At 42.6% G+C, this 15,601-nt stretch overlaps 1 protein-coding gene across 1 annotated transcript; it reads right to left on the minus strand.

The window, feature by feature from the left end:
- Positions 1-246: 246 nt before the first annotated feature.
- Positions 247-11,988, minus strand: LOC308174575 (U3 small nucleolar RNA-associated protein 14 homolog A). Its single transcript, XM_080549671.1, has 14 exons — positions 11,892-11,988; positions 9,950-10,031; positions 9,404-9,539; positions 9,090-9,238; positions 8,816-8,971; positions 8,216-8,335; positions 7,453-7,547; positions 7,165-7,288; positions 4,388-4,465; positions 3,746-4,145; positions 3,123-3,574; positions 2,754-2,938; positions 2,493-2,592; positions 247-1,255 (listed from the first exon to the last, which is right to left on the minus strand). Exons 1-14 carry the CDS (start codon positions 11,945-11,947, stop codon positions 959-961), a joined length of 2,430 nt encoding a protein of 809 aa, XP_080405797.1. The 5' UTR covers positions 11,948-11,988; the 3' UTR covers positions 247-958.
- Positions 11,989-15,601: the final 3,613 nt, after the last annotated feature.

The following is a 15,601-nucleotide window of genomic DNA, read 5'->3' on the forward strand; positions in this document are numbered from 1 at the left end:
TTTTTGAATTTCATGAGCTGTAAGCCATAATCATCAACATTCAAACAAAAATGGCTTTAAGTATTTCACTTTATGTGTAATGAATCTAGAATATATGAAGGTTCCACTTTTTGAATTAAATTCATCTGTATTTGACGTTCCTAAAGCCTTCCTAAGTTTATGAAATATGGACTTTTTTCCAATTCAAAATACTGTATCAAATTATTGCGACCAAAAGAAGGCTCACCATATGGGGGAAAACTGAAATCATGGACAAATTCAGATAGTGGTTTTTCATAATATTTTCTCCCATTTCATGCTGACTCTGGGAATCAAAACAGTCTTTAGTCTGTGAAAGTTGAGATCATCTGTAGTTGCTACAAATGCCTGAAGGGTAATTGGCCTACATATTATCACTGCATTTTGGTATAAACAATGTTAATTTATTATCCTGCAAAATAACAAAACACTGAATGTAAAGGAAACGATACAGCAAGGGTGATACAAGGACACATTCATGAGTGTTTAATTCCACATCTGACACGTAAATCCCATACAACACATAATAATCATCTCATAGAAAATATTCAATATTTCATTATGAAAGTATATTTTGAGGTGCTTCTTTTTGTGACCCTGGTTTGATGACATCGCATATTCAGATGCACAACAGTACTATTTCATGGAGCACGTTCTCATTTTACATTTTTATTCCACCATTTACAGCAAGAGACACAGGGGCAGTCCTCAAGAGACACTTTCCTTCCACACAGGGATTTAGAGCATGGCACTTAATGATCAACCATCACTGACTGACAGCAAACACGTGACTTCAATGGTCTGTCACTGTGTTAAGCCAGAATGAAAGTCAGTACATATGACATGTAGGAACCAACCTTTATCTAATGAAGACATTCTCATCACTAATGTGACAGACATTGTGGTCATGACAATCAGGACAGTGTACCACCCTGACCAATCAATTCCTCTTGCGTTTGTGTTTCTTCTTCATCTGTGAGGGTTTACGAGAGTGTTTCTTCTTATCGCCTGTGCCAGAATCTGCAATATTGGGGCCTTTTCCTGCGCGTTCCTGTTGTTTGTCCTTTATCATGTTCTCCCGAGCCATGGGCTCTATGATGGCGCCTAACTTGGTGACGACCTTTGGAGCAGTGATCTTACTCACAGTATTTGGGGTATTCCAGGTGAGGCCGACAGGGGAGCGGATAGTGCGCTCGAACTGTGTGGGGTTGTCAAATGGGAACGGAAGCTGACTCACCTACAAGAGATAACAAATAAAAAAGGTGACATTTTAGAATTCAATCTTAACATGCCAATTTAAGCGCTGCCTTAACTAACCATGAGAAGATTTTTTTTTTTTTTTTCACATGCAAAATCTTGTCTTCACCTTTGATGCACACACATGCACCTTTAATTAAGAATATTCAATGCAATGAAATGTAGTGAATCCAATGCATCTTTGAAAAATAAATTCCAACGAGTGAACGCTTGTGTGTGTGTGTGTGTGTGTGTGTGTGTAGGCAAATAACTCCCAACTACACGGAACAAAAAATATAAACGCAACACCTTTGTTTTTGCTCCAATTTTTCATGAGTTGAAATCAAACACCTACGATGTTTTCTATGTACACAAAAAGGCCTATTTCTCTCAAATTGTGTTGACAAATGTGTATAAACCTGTGTTAGTGAGCACTTCTCCTTTGCAGAGATAATCCATCCACCGGACAGATTTTTTACATTTACATTTTTGGTATTTAGCAGACGCCTTATTCCAAAGCGACTTACACTCAATACTCAATGACAGGTGTGGGATATCCAGATGCTGATTAGACTGCATGAATATTACACAGATGTGCCTTAGGCTGGTCACAATAAGTAGTGCTGCCCTAACCAAATGGAACCGTTCTATGAAAATAGATATAATAATAATTGTAATTAATATTATCAATAACAAGTGATGGAAATCACAGGCATGATGTAGTCAGTCACCACCTTATTAATGACAATGTGTTATGTACTGAAGGCCTATGCATAGGCAACATTTTCATTTCAAGTTTATCAAGATATGTAACAATTCCAACGGGCCAAGCCTGAACACACCCACTTTGGACACACCCACATTTTAGTCATACCCTCTTACCAGGGGAGGCAGTTGACAATGTTATGGAAAAAAAGGCGGTGGAAAAGACAACTTGTAAACTGTTAGGGTGTGACTCAGGGTGTGACTCAGGGTGTGACCTGCTGAAACTTGACCTGCTTGGAACTAGCCACAGGTAGTTCTGAAACGTCATTTCTCATATGGGCACATCAGCACTCAAAGGCAAGATATACAGAGGGGAGAGGGGAATCTGGGCATATATACTGATATTGCAAGAGAATTAATTTAATTAATTTAATTAAATGTAATCAAATAGTGAGAGTTAAGCTCCCACAACGATTATCCAACAATCGTGTCATGTCTTTGTAGTAAATAGGTGTATATCAGAGCCAGGTTACCTGGTGTGCAGCAATGGAGGAATCCCTCTTCTCTGAGATGATGACGCTGTGGAGCTTTTGGTCTTGTCTTGGGGGAGGTGGTGTAAATTTCACCCGAAATCTTAAAAAGAGAAACAATTTTGGATCAACTGGCAGTCTCCACTTAAAGGAAGTTTACTTGTTTGCAGTGCAAAATTACCTCAGCATCCCATGACCATTTTATCCTCCTAGGAAAAAAGATGCATCATCATGAATCATGCAACTGCTATACTTGTTATTTACCTCCTACGTTTGCTGCGAGAGGGTTGGAGGCCAAGACCTCCCCATTCTCCCCATCCCGGCAATGTAAGGTCCACCGCCTTCGGCTTGCCTGCATCCTCCTGTTTCCTTTTGTCTTTCAGGAAGTCTGAGATGACGTCATCACCTGCAAAGGCCTCTTTAATGATGACTCTCTGCTCCTCCTGGTCCTGAAATGAAAACACATTACTTTTTTGAAAAACACATTTTTTGATTCAGCATCCTTCCCCAGATCGTCTCTGCGTCTGCTGTGGGACATCCACATTTTCCCAACTGAAGCTCAATAGGCAATCATTTAGCAGAGTGCACTTATACAACCAGGGCATGCAAATATAATTTTTTCATGAACCTTACCTCATCGTCATCAATTGCTGTTGGAACCAATGGGACTCTAAGGACTTTCGCCTCCTTGGTCAGAACCTCATTTGGATCAATCACTTTCTTCCTTTTTAGTTTCTTGTCTGCTGGTTGAGTAACAGGCGGAGGGACTGTTTCTTCTGTGGAAGGAGTTTCCATGGTGATGGGCGCTGCGTCGTCGGGGGTGACGTCCTGACTGAGCAGCTCCACGTCCTCCAGAGTCCTGACTCTCACCAGGCCCTCGTCCAGCAGAGCAGGACTCTCCACCTGCACTCCGTCCCTGTCTGCCCTGGGCTGCTCGGCTGGAGTCTCCTGGTGGCCTCTCACTATCCCATGGAAGATGCTGGTGAACTCTGAAATCCCAGTCTCCTCAATATCATCATCATCATCATCATCATCATCAGAGATCTCTACAACCTCAGCTTCCTCTTTGTTCGCATCCGTTGTTTCTGTGGAGTAGAAAAGCAGTTGAATTATGCATTCTGAGCGAGAATCACAGGACGAGAAGAAGAAACTTCCTCCACATAACCAACACTGCGATTTTTGAATCATGAATGTAGCTTGTCAATCTGAAAAAATTGTATAGTTGCAATCCTGTATCAATGCCGCCTGGATCTTACCCTCATTTCTCTCCAGAGGCATTGGTGCCACAACAACCTTCTCAGCTTGCCGTAATTTCCGCTTCGCCTCAAAGTTTCTTAAAAGCACTTCTTCTTCCGTTTCTTCCATCTGCTGCTCATCCTCCACTTGGTCATCTTGTCCTTCTCCTGGATTGGCCAGTCCCTCCATTGCCACTAGAGGGGGCTCCGTGCTGTCGCTTGCCTCCTGCTCTTTCGGTTCAGTAGAAAGCTTGCCTCTCATCCATGGATTCACCAGGTCTAGCACGGGTTCTGCGTCATTCACAAAGTCTGGCAAGACCTCTATATCTTCCTCTTCCTCCTCTTCCTCCTCAACTGGGACGACCAACTTCTGGGTGAGATCTTTGTTCACCTCCAGCTGTTGTTGCATGGCCTTACGAGCCTGGGAGCAAAAACAAAGCAAATGTTTTAAGAGATTTAAAGCATTATAAACTTTAAAGTATGGGGAAGATTGCAGGGGCTGACGATACAATTCTCTTTTCTTTCTTTTTTGATAATACAGTCTCTCAACTGACTTCCAGGCCAACACATTTAGACTTTCAGCTGTTGAATACAATTATTAGGACAAAGTCCTTCACTAATGCATCAAATGGCAGACAGCTAGCATGAGTAAAAGCACATTACCTTGTCGTCATATTTCGCCATTATGGCTTTTGACCTTGCCCATTTGCCACTGTTTTGGTGCTTCAGAGACATTCTTTCCTGCAGGCAAAGCAAAAAATTAGCAGGATTAATGACAATAATCTGAATGAATTCTTACAATGAATTCTCCTTCAGGGTATATACAGGAATCTTGAGGTTAATTTCAATACCTTTCTAAGACTTTTTAAAGACCTTGTCAATATTTTTCCAGACCTCACCGCCACTTCGAGCTGTAACCGTTTACATCAGTGACACCTTTAACTTAACAGTTTTAGTTTGCAATAGACTAGACCACTATCATACAACACAATTTCCGGTTCATCTTTGTTTTTTAATAAAACGCGACGTTTTTTTTTTTTACGAACTTTTACTCAAAGTTTTTAGGACTCAAACTCTTTGGACAGAGTCTAAAGCCCTGTCCGGATAGCATATAAATTACCTGAGGACCTCGGTAACATTTTTTTTACCCTAGGACCCCAGTGATTTTAATGACCGATCCGGATGGAATAAAACATCTCCATGCATGTTTGCGTTTCGGGGGCGAGCTGCCATTTAACATCACAGAAGAAGAAGCTGTTCCCGCCGGATGTTTTGTCAGACCCACAACACAACGCACGTGTAGCAACAACAAGTAATTTGATTGGACAAGAGGCATTCCATGACTGCTGATCAGATTTCCAGAGCGAATTTACGAACGCAGCCGAAACCACTTGCAGACTCGTTTTTTTTCATAACACGAAACTTTACGTTTTAAAGTACCCACTCGATATAATAAACAGCAGTTTAACGATCACAAAATACTCATAATTTGTGGATTGGATTTACTATTCTCCTTTGCCATAGGCTACTGGTAAGGGAGACTTTTGTAAATACTTTCATTTTGGGATGTGTTCGCGTTTGGGGCTGTGTGATAATCTAATTATGTGTAGTTATGTGTTTCTAGCATGTCGATGTTCTATCAGAATGTTGTGATGTTATCAAAATTAAGAAGATGAATGGCTGAAATGGCGCAAAGCGGGGAAAAAGTCTGGAACGATTATATTTCAAAACAAGGCTTCCCTTTAACTCCCCGAGGGCTACGACTATTACCAAGTCTATCTGGGTTTATTTGCAAGGACCTTCGCCTGTAGTGTTGTGGAAAACGAAGGTTTCTGCTAAATGCTGCAGCACTGGAAGCACGTTATGAAATACCAGTTAACACAGATATCCTGAATTCTGCAACACTGGAAGCACGTTATGAAATACCAGTTAACACAGATATCCTGAATGCTGCAACACTGTTAGCACGTTATGAAATACCAGTTAACAGATATTGTGATGTATCGTTGATGAATTGCCTCTTACAATGTATAGATTATCGGGGGGGTTATCAATACGTGAGTTACCTTGCGATTCCCACCCCTAACTTCATCCCTGTGTGTTGTCAGACACCGTGATTTATAGAGTGCTAGATCCAGACCATACAAACTGCACAGTTTACAAGCTAATGTTAGGTAAATTTGCTAGAACTGGTTCAGAAGAAGAAATCAGTCCATCGTCACTTACATCGTCGTCGATTAACCTTTTAGGAGGTTTGGTTATCCGATAGTGGAGATTCAAGGGAGTCAATAATGTCATCCACATCCATTGTTTGCACAGAGCTCACCTAATACCTTAGATCTCACACCCCGGTCAAAACGGTAAATTCTAGTATTAATTAGTGTTGTTCCGATACCGATACTGGTATCGGCATGGCCACCGATACGCACAAAAATGCTGGTATCGGTATCGGCGAGTACTAACAAATATATAACACCCGATACCAAACTTTCACTATCGCGGAAAAACAAACACGCAACTGTGGTTGTCGAGGAGAGGAGCGGTGGAGCAGCGAGGCTCACCTCAGGTAACCTGCTGTCCCTTCCAGCTGCTCAGAGCCCAAGCTAAGCTATGCTACCGGGGCAACGTTCGGAAAGTCCCCCTGAGAGCGCCGGAGCGCACACTGGGCTCCGACGTCATAAACGGACCGAGGAATCCGATTGGACAAGAGGCGTTCTACGAGTGCCGATCAGTTTCCCAGAGCGACTTTTACCAACGCAGCCCTCAGACATAGACTACGCCACTCCGCTTAAAGCGATACAACCCACAGCCAAGATATGACACATTTTACAGGAAAAACATATCGACCTTAATCGATATTTATTTCGGTTGCACAGTCTAGCACCGCCACCGGCGTGCTGGAGAGAGTTCAAATAATAATAATAATGTCCGCGCGGCCGCTTCTCCGAGTCCCGCCCAGCTGTTCCCCTTTCGTCTCTCTCTCTCTCTCTCTCTCTCTCAAAAAATGGTATCGGAACAACACTAGTATTAATATCGCACAAACTCATGCAATGCGTACCAAATACTGACATGTCAATCCGGACGGTAATATAATTATCAGAGGACCTCAGGGTTTGCTGAAAAACAGTAGGTAATTCCAGCCGGAATAATTACTGGGGTCCCCGGAGTAAATCACTGACATGGTCGGTCCGGACGGGATAAAAATGACCGAATTACCCCAGGTAAAACATATATTACCGAGGTCCTCAGGTAATTTATATGCCGTCCAGACAGGGCTTAATTCAGAAAAATATCTACAAAATTCAAGACCTCATAAAATCGTGATCAGACTTTTTAATACTTATTAAGGGTCTTGATTTTCCCCAAATTGATTTATCAACTTTTAATGCTTTTCAAGACACTGCGGATACCCTGTCCTTGTTCTCTTACACCACACTTACTTGCATTCTTGACATTTCCATCTTCTTCAGTTCCTCGAGGGCAGCAGAAGGGTCAGACTTACACATGTCCTCAAACTGTTTTAGATAATCCTTGCGCATCACCTTCTTCTGGACCCTGTGGTATCTAAGGAAGACAAATGAATGTTATTTATCATGAAATACCTCTTCAGGACCGCAGGAAGACTAGAGGTGCATCTGTGTGCTTCTAATGGGGATCCTTAAATAAAATAAAATCTTGCTTTGATATTGATGACGGAGACCCCATAGTAAGGGACATCAAACACTCACTTTTTGCTTTTGATTTTCCTTTCCCGTTTGGCTTTCGCTTCATAGTAAGACTGGAGTGCTCTGGCTTTTTGGAGTTCGGCACGACGAATCTTAGCCTGGGAAAAAACATGTTGCTTATTTGATCATTTCTAAGTGTTCCAGATATCAGTGATGAAAGCAATTTAATGAGTGAGATATCTTGGATCTTAGCTACAGGAGACTGTACTTAACCCACCTCCATGACACTGGCTAATTAGAGAGAATAATTGTATAATTATAATAATTTTGCCATTTAGCAGACGCTTTTATCCAAAGCGACTTACAATTACGAATTACAGGGACATTCCCCCTGGAGTAACTGAGGGCTAAGTGCCTTACCCAAGGGCACACTAGTAGTGGTGTGGCTTCAGGCGGGATTTGAACTCACAACCTTCCGATCCCAAGTCCAACTCACTATCCCATCCGATCCCAAGTCCAACTCACTATCCACTAGACCACCACTACCCCCAGAACAACAGTGCAGATGACAGACAACATTGGTCAGTCGTTTGCATTAGTCAAAAGGCTAGATTGTCATGCTTGACGCATGGACTCACCTCCTCTAGACTCATGGCCCTCAGAGAGGCCTCCTCAGTGACTGTTAGACTCACCTCCTCTAGACTAATGGCCCTCAGAGAGGCCTCCTCAGTGGCTGTTAGCTCAGGGTCGTGGACTCACCTCCTCTAGACTAATGGCCCTCAGAGAGGCCTCCTCAGTGACGGTTAGCTCAGGGTCATGGACTCACCTCCTCCAGACTCATGGCCCTCAGAGAGGCCTCCTCAGTGACTGTTAGCTCAGGGTCATGGGTCGGCTGCTTGTTCAGGTGAAGGAGGCTGAAGATCTCCTGCTCCAGAGGAGTCTGAGCCTGTCAGACAGAGGAAGAAGCCAAGATTTACCCTTTAGCACTACTGCTGGTTGCACACCCCCGGTGGTCAATGTGATCACTCTTTACCCTTTGCACTACTGATGTTTACAATACTACCGTTGCACATACCACATACTGTATATTGCAGATACCTCTTTGATATAGCCTTTTTTTAATACATCTGTACATTACATACTGTACATAAGCTACCGTAACTGTACATAGCTCATAACTGTATATACCTCTAAACTACTGTGATGCACTGCTGCACCTATCACCATCATGATTTTATTTTAAACATTGTCATGTTTTTATATCATGTTCTTATATCACTATTTGCACTTCTGGTTAGACGCTAAACTGCATTTCGTTGTCTAGTACTTGTCTAATACTCTGCAATGACAAAGTTGAATCTAGTCTAATTCGTTTATCCTCCTGAAACTCAACCTCACTAAAGTCACACAGAACTGTTGCACCCACCTTCCATCCAGCCACCACCCGCTCCATGCGTTTAGGGCCCGTCGGCTCCTGGTTCAGCGGGAAGAACAGCTGCTCTGCCTTCTGGTTCTGCCGGACCACACTCTGCCAGCGGGACACTTCCTTGGAGGTTTTCTCAAAGGCCACCTCTCGTTGGATCTGTAAAAAGATGTTAAAGAGTTGTTCACTCCCCTTACGCAGGTAAAGAAAGGTGTGCATTAAAGGGGAGGTCCAAACCCTTATTTCTGCAACATTCTACCAGTGTTTATGATCTCACCTTTTCTGTCTCCTTCCTGGAGAGGGGCGTTTCCAGGGTCTTCTGGCTTTTCTGAAGGTTCTTCAGCTGCTTCTTGGCCTTCGTAAAGGCAGCGGGGGTTTTGTCCATTGTCCCAATGAGGTCAGACAAATTGATTTTGTCTCCCTCCCCTGTCAGTCAAGACAAGAACACCAACATAGTGAGATTGAGATACCTAATCTAATAACACCAGTGATGTCATTTACTACTACTACTACATCACATAATCAAGATAAAAAAAAAGTGCAGGACGATTTTAAAATGAGTATATCATGTACAATTTGTATCCAATTTACCTTCTGCGTTGACAGTGAATTCTGACACCTGAATACATGCTTCAGACCGTTCACCGAGTTTCTTCCTTCTCCCCGTCCCAAGCGAGCTGATCGCCTCCAGAAGCTTGGAGTGCTTCCTCTCATCATCGCTGCCTCCCTGTAGGAAACATCACAACACAAAGTTAACCAATCACATTATGGGGGGGCGGCTGTGGCGCAGGAGATAGAGCCGGCATCTAATTATCGCAAGTTTGGCAGATCGGCAGTTCGAGCCCCGGCTGGCCACATGTCGAAGTGTCCTTGGGCAAGACATTTAACCCCAAATTGCTCCCAATGAGCAGGCCCGCCGGACTTACATTATAATAAACCACTGGGCAATCAATGTTAACTCAGCATCTTTAGTAACAAATGAACACAGATTAATAAATAAATTCAATAAATACCACATTTAACTTAACAGCATTTCACTGGCTCCTAGAATGACAATTCAGTGAAGTAGAATTGTGAGTCTGGGATAGACAGCCAGACGTGAACTGATGGTGATGTTTCAGCGGCTGCGTTCCCTACCTCATCCTCACTGGCACTCATGTTGTTGTCATCTGCCTGATTAAGCTCTTCGTCATCGTCGTCATCCATCCCAACGGTTGCACTAGAAGGGATGAAAGGCACCAACGATTTTTACACCATTTTAGACTGAGCATCGATGTTCATGTAAGCAGCATACACTCACCGAACACTTTTTTAGGAACACCTGTACACCTTCTCATTCGTTCAGTTCGTGTAATGGGTGGGGGGAATGTTTTCTTGGCACACTTTGGGCCCATTAATACCAATCAATCATCGCTTGAAAGCCACAGCCTATTTGAGTATTGCTGCTGACCATGTGCATCTTCTCATGGCTACTTCCGGCAGGATAATGCACCATGTCACAAAGCAAGTCATCTCAAACTGGTGTCATGAAGATGACTGATGTCAGTGTTCCTCAGTGGCCTTCCCAGTCACCCAGACAGTCATCCCATAGAACACCTTTGGGATGTTTTAGAACGGGAGATTCACAGCTTGACATATCTTGTGGAGTCAATAATACCACGAAGAATGTAGGCTGGTTTGAGAGAAAAGGGGAGGCCCTACCCAGTATCTGTATAGTGTTCTTAATAAAGTGCTCTGTGAGTGTAGGCCATATCAATGCCATATCCTTCTGAGACTGACTACACGCCATCTAGGTAACAGTTAGCCTCTCTAGCTGGTCAAGTCTCTTCCACAACGTATAAGACACGCAAGACATTAGTTTCGTTCATATTGGAAAACAGAAATTAAATGAAATGAAAGCTTTATTTCGAACATGTGAAAAAAGAAATAGTTATAACAAAAAACAAAACAAAAACAAGAAAAAACAAAACAAAACAAAAACCACTATTTACTTAACATGTCCGAAAAGGAGTAGGAAGAAGCATAAGCTTATTTAATCCTACCCCTTCTCCAATACTCAGAGATTAATAATTAATAATCTGCAGTTAACTTCAATATTAATATAATATTTTTAAAAATTAAATCACATTTATTTACGTATTTACATATTTACCAACAATAGAAAACAGATAATGTAAATAAACAAATAATCTGTGAAAACACCTTCTACCACCCCCACACCACCGTCACCCTACCACCCCCACACTTGGACCGGCCCTTTGAACAACGTCAATTTTCTACAGGCGTTGCACTCGGTGGATTTCTGTCATTTCTGACTGCAATAGCGGCACTGCGCCGACGTGGTGGCGGGGGCGCTGTTTCGCAAATAAGTTATCTTTAGTTTTTGCTAGTGAAATAGCTGATAGTTGATGTTGACTGCTCAAGGAGAATACATATTTGAAAGTACAGAATGCCTGAGAGCCTTATATTACATTATATTTTGATCATCTGGTGCCTGAATATTGTGTTTTCCTTTGCATAAATAATGACATTTCCACCATAAATTGATGCAGAAAGGTCACAAATTGGTGCATATCAATTCACCAGAATGGTAGAAATTAAGTGTTTGATGCTCGTTTAAGGACCCCCAGACAGCCCTGCTTCATGGGACCCCCCGTGTATGATGAGGGTCCTCCCTCATGTATCAGACTGTAAAACTGATTATATTTCATTGACATATCACTATAGGTATAAATTCCATCAAAATTCAACTGTTTAGACTTTGTTTGCATCCACCAGTGCTCTCCTGCGCACAATTGCTTTGCGCAACCGCCTCCATTTCACTCCGTTCCATATTATTTTATGTTAGAGACCGACCCAGGCCCCCCATCACAGAAAGGAAAAATGATGTGGCCCTCACAGAAAAAAGTTTGGGGACCCCTGTTCTACATGCAAGAAGCACGACCAGCGAGAAAAAGAGACCAGCAAACCTGGCCTTCAAATAAGTGTGCAAGTGATACTAAAAGGCGTGGTTCGAGGCCAAATACATGATTAAGCTGCTTGTTTGAGCAAGAGTTCGGTACCCCCATAACAACCCTACCTTGTCATCTTCTGATCAGGGCCACGCTTGTTCGGTACAGTTTTAATCTTGGTCATTTTTAGCTAGCTTAGCACTGACTGACTTAGCCCTGAAAAACCCACGTGTGATGTTATTGCCGTAAGAAAAGGTGAGCTCGTCGAGCCCTTTCAGCTGTCGTAAAACTCGATCGTCAACCCTATGGGGGCGTCACCCTTCGTCCCAAGTATCTCCAACTTGGGCTGTGTTCGGAATAGCGTACTAGCATACTACTCATACTAGATATGACGTAGATTTTGAGTATGCAGTGCGTTCACACTGTACAGTATGCGAGATTTGAGTATGCGAGAAATTTAGTAGGCGAGCAGTTATTTCCGGGAAATTTGAAGTCGGTTTTGATGGACACATGACACCATAGATGATATCTCAGAGGGTTGAACATGTGAACCAGGGTCAGGCTGTATCTCAGAGGGTTGAACATGTGAACCAGGGTCAGGCTGTATCTCAGAGGGTTGAACATGTGAACCAGGGTCAGGCTGTATCTCAGAGGGTTGAACATGTGAACCAGGGTCAGGCTGTATCTCAGAGGGTTGAACATGTGAACCAGGGTCAGGCTGTATCTCAGAGGGTTGAACATGTGAACCAGGGTCAGGCTGTATCTCAGAGGGTTGAACATGCGTTGGTGGTTCTTCTCTTCTTCAGTGTCGGTTGTTTTGTTTTGACAGGAAGAGACTAGGGACCGCAGAAGACAACCAGGTGAGAAGAGCTCATTTACCTGGTCCCAGACCTGTATGTGTTTTAGCCTGGTCCCAGACCTGTATGTGTTTTAGCCTGGTCCCAGATCTGTGCTTTAGCCTGGTCCCAGACCTGTGTGTGCTTTAGCCTGGTCCCAGACCTGTATGTGTTTAGCCTGGTCCCAGATCTGTGCTTTAGCCTGGTCCCAGACCTGTGTGTGTTTTAGCCTGGTCCCAGATCTGTGTTTCAGCCTGGTCCCAGACCTGTGTGTGCTTTAGCCTGGTCCCAGACCTGTATGTGTTTAGCCTGGTCCCAGATCTGTGCTTTAGCCTGGTCCCAGACCTGTATGTGTTTTAGCCTGGTCCCAGACCTGTATGTGCTTTAGCCTGGTCCCAGACCTGTATGTGTTTTAGCCTGGTCCCAGATCTGTGTTTCAGCCTGGTCCCAGACCTGTATGTGTTTTAGCCTGGTCCCAGATCTGTATGTGTTTTAGCCTGGTCCCAGACCTGTATGTGTTTTAGCCTGGTCCCAGATCTGTGTTTCAGCCTGGTCCCAGACCTGTATGTGTTTTAGCCTGGTCCCAGACCTGTATGTGTTTTAGCCTGGTCCCAGACCTGTATGTGTTTCAGCCTGGTCCCAGATCTGTGTTTCAGCCTGGTCCCAGACCTGTATGTGTTTTAGCCTGGTCCCAGACCTGTATGTGTTTTAGCCTGGTCCCAGACCTGTATGTGTTTTAGCCTGGTCCCAGACCTGTATGTGTTTCAGCCTGGTCCCAGACCTGTATGTGTTTTAGTCTGGTCCCAGACCTGTATGTGTTTTAGTCTGGTCCCAGACCTGTATGTGTTTTAGCCTGGTCCCAGACCTGTATGTGTTTTAGTCTGGTCCCAGATCTGTATGTGTTTAGCCTGGTCCCAGACCTGTATGTGTTTTAGCCTGGTCCCAGACCTGTATGTGTTTCAGCCTGGTCCCAGACCTGTATGTGTTTTAGCCTGGTCCCAGACCTGTATGTGTTTTAGCCTGGTCCCAGACCTGTATGTGCTTTAGCCTGGTCCCAGACCTGTGCTTTAGCCTGGTCTCCGTCTCAACTTCTCTGTCCTGTGTGTCTGTGTCTGTCACCATCTTCCAGGAGGACCAATCAGCCAGACAGGAAACCAGGCCGATTGAAGAGGAAGACGACCTTTAAGAAGTTGCGTTCCCACTTCACCTGAACAACTATAATGTACTGTAGTTGTACAATATAATACACAATGTCCAGCAGGAAACAGATAGAGGGAATCAGTAATCTGTCAATAACTCTGTCAGGGTTGGGCTCAATTCCATTTCAATTCAGTCAAATCAGTTAACATTTTCAAACTTGCTTTAATTGAAATTCAATTGACGGCAGCCCTGAATTGTGTTTCAAAAAAATAAAAAAAATAAAATGCTTCCTTCTTCTAGCACGACGACTGCCAATGGCCCCAGGCCTGAGCATTGATGACTTTCTCCTGCTATGGCTGGTAGATAGATGATTCACTTACTTAGACAAATGTATTTGTTGTAAGTCGCTTTATATTTACATCACATTTTTGGCATTTAGCAGACGCCTTAATCGAAACGACTTATAATCAAAACATTTGGGTAAAGGCGTCTGCTAAATGCTAAAAATGTCAATGTAAATGCTGTCCTGAACATATATGAGCCTCCGGTATTGAACCTGGGTGTCCTGGGTGACTGAAGACAGTTTTCAGGCCTCAGACAAGGTTATAAATCATGTGAGAGAGGTTCACTGAACCACCTCTGTTACACATACGCCCTCTAGTGGTGGAAAACCTGAACACTGATCAGTGGTCTCATGCTTTTTACTGTATTTTTGCCCCTGGAGTTTTGCTTTTTAAATATTTGTATACAAATTAAGTGATTTTAGTGGTCTCATATGCTTTTTACTGCCTTTGATTATTGTTTTTAAAAAAAGTTACAAATTAAGTTACTTCAGTATTTCAGTGGTCTCATGTGCATCTCACTGTATTGTTGCTTTAGTTGTTGCTGAGTTATTGTTACACTTATTGTTATAAAGACTTAATAAAATAAAATAAAAAGGGTATGTTACTCAGGGGAGGCTGGTGGAGGTAGAAATCGGAGGGCAAGCTCATTGTAATGAGGAATGGTGTCAAACACGTTCCACCAGTCTCCCCTGATGTTAGTATGTTGTGCTATGCATGTTTTAGCCATACTGTATGGTTTTATTATTAATTGTGTTTAACTTTATTCTGTTAACATTTACATTTTGTCTATTTACTAATAATGGAACATTTATAATCATTTCTATTTTATTCATTAAAGCTAAAAAATAACCCTCTCTTGTCATGGGATGTTTTAGAATGATACAGTAAAGTATTCTCCAAAGTTCTACATTCTTTCCTTCCATGATAGAGAGAATGGTTATGAAGTAGTCCTGAGTCACTGAGACATCTCCCCTATATCTACATATGTATCAACACACAGTGAAACCTCTATATCTACACATGTATCAACACACTGAAACCTCTATATCTACATACTGTATGTATCAACACAGTGAAACCTCTATATCTACATATATATCAACACAGTGAAACCTCTATATCTATATATGTATCAACACAGTGAAACCTCTATATTTACATATGTATCAACACAGTGAAACCTCTATATCTACATACTGTATGTATCAACACGGTGAAACCTCTATATCTACATATGTATCAACACACTGAAATCTCTATATCTACATACTGTATGTATCAACTCAGTGAAACCTCTATATCTACACATGTATCAACACACTGACATCTCTATATCTACATATGTATCAACACACTGAAACCTCTATATGTATCAACACACTGAAACCTCTATATCTACATATCATAGTGAAATGTATTCTTAGATGTCTACGTCGTAATGATTACAAAGTTGCCACTTGAAATGCATACAATCCAAGTTTATTCGTGTCTTACACACACGTTCACGAATGGTCCCAG

This window comes from Nansenia antarctica, assembly GCF_963989245.1.
Source record: "Nansenia antarctica genome assembly, chromosome: 20".
Lineage (NCBI taxonomy): Eukaryota > Metazoa > Chordata > Actinopteri > Argentiniformes > Microstomatidae > Nansenia > Nansenia antarctica.

What these genes read in the sequence shown, in the direction of transcription:
- LOC308174575 (XM_080549671.1), bottom strand. Translation starts at nt 11,947, where the DNA reads ATGACCAAGATTAAAACTGTACCGAACAAGCGTGGCCCTGATCAGAAG. An exon ending in CCAGGAAGGAGACAGAAAAG is followed by an intron (nt 8,972 to 9,089) that starts GTGAGATCATAA and finishes ATCTTTTTACAG; the next exon opens with ATCCAACGAGAGGTGGCCTT. An exon ending in CCTCCATTGCTGCACACCAG is followed by an intron (nt 1,256 to 2,492) that starts GTAACCTGGCTC and finishes TATCTCTTGTAG; the next exon opens with GTGAGTCAGCTTCCGTTCCC.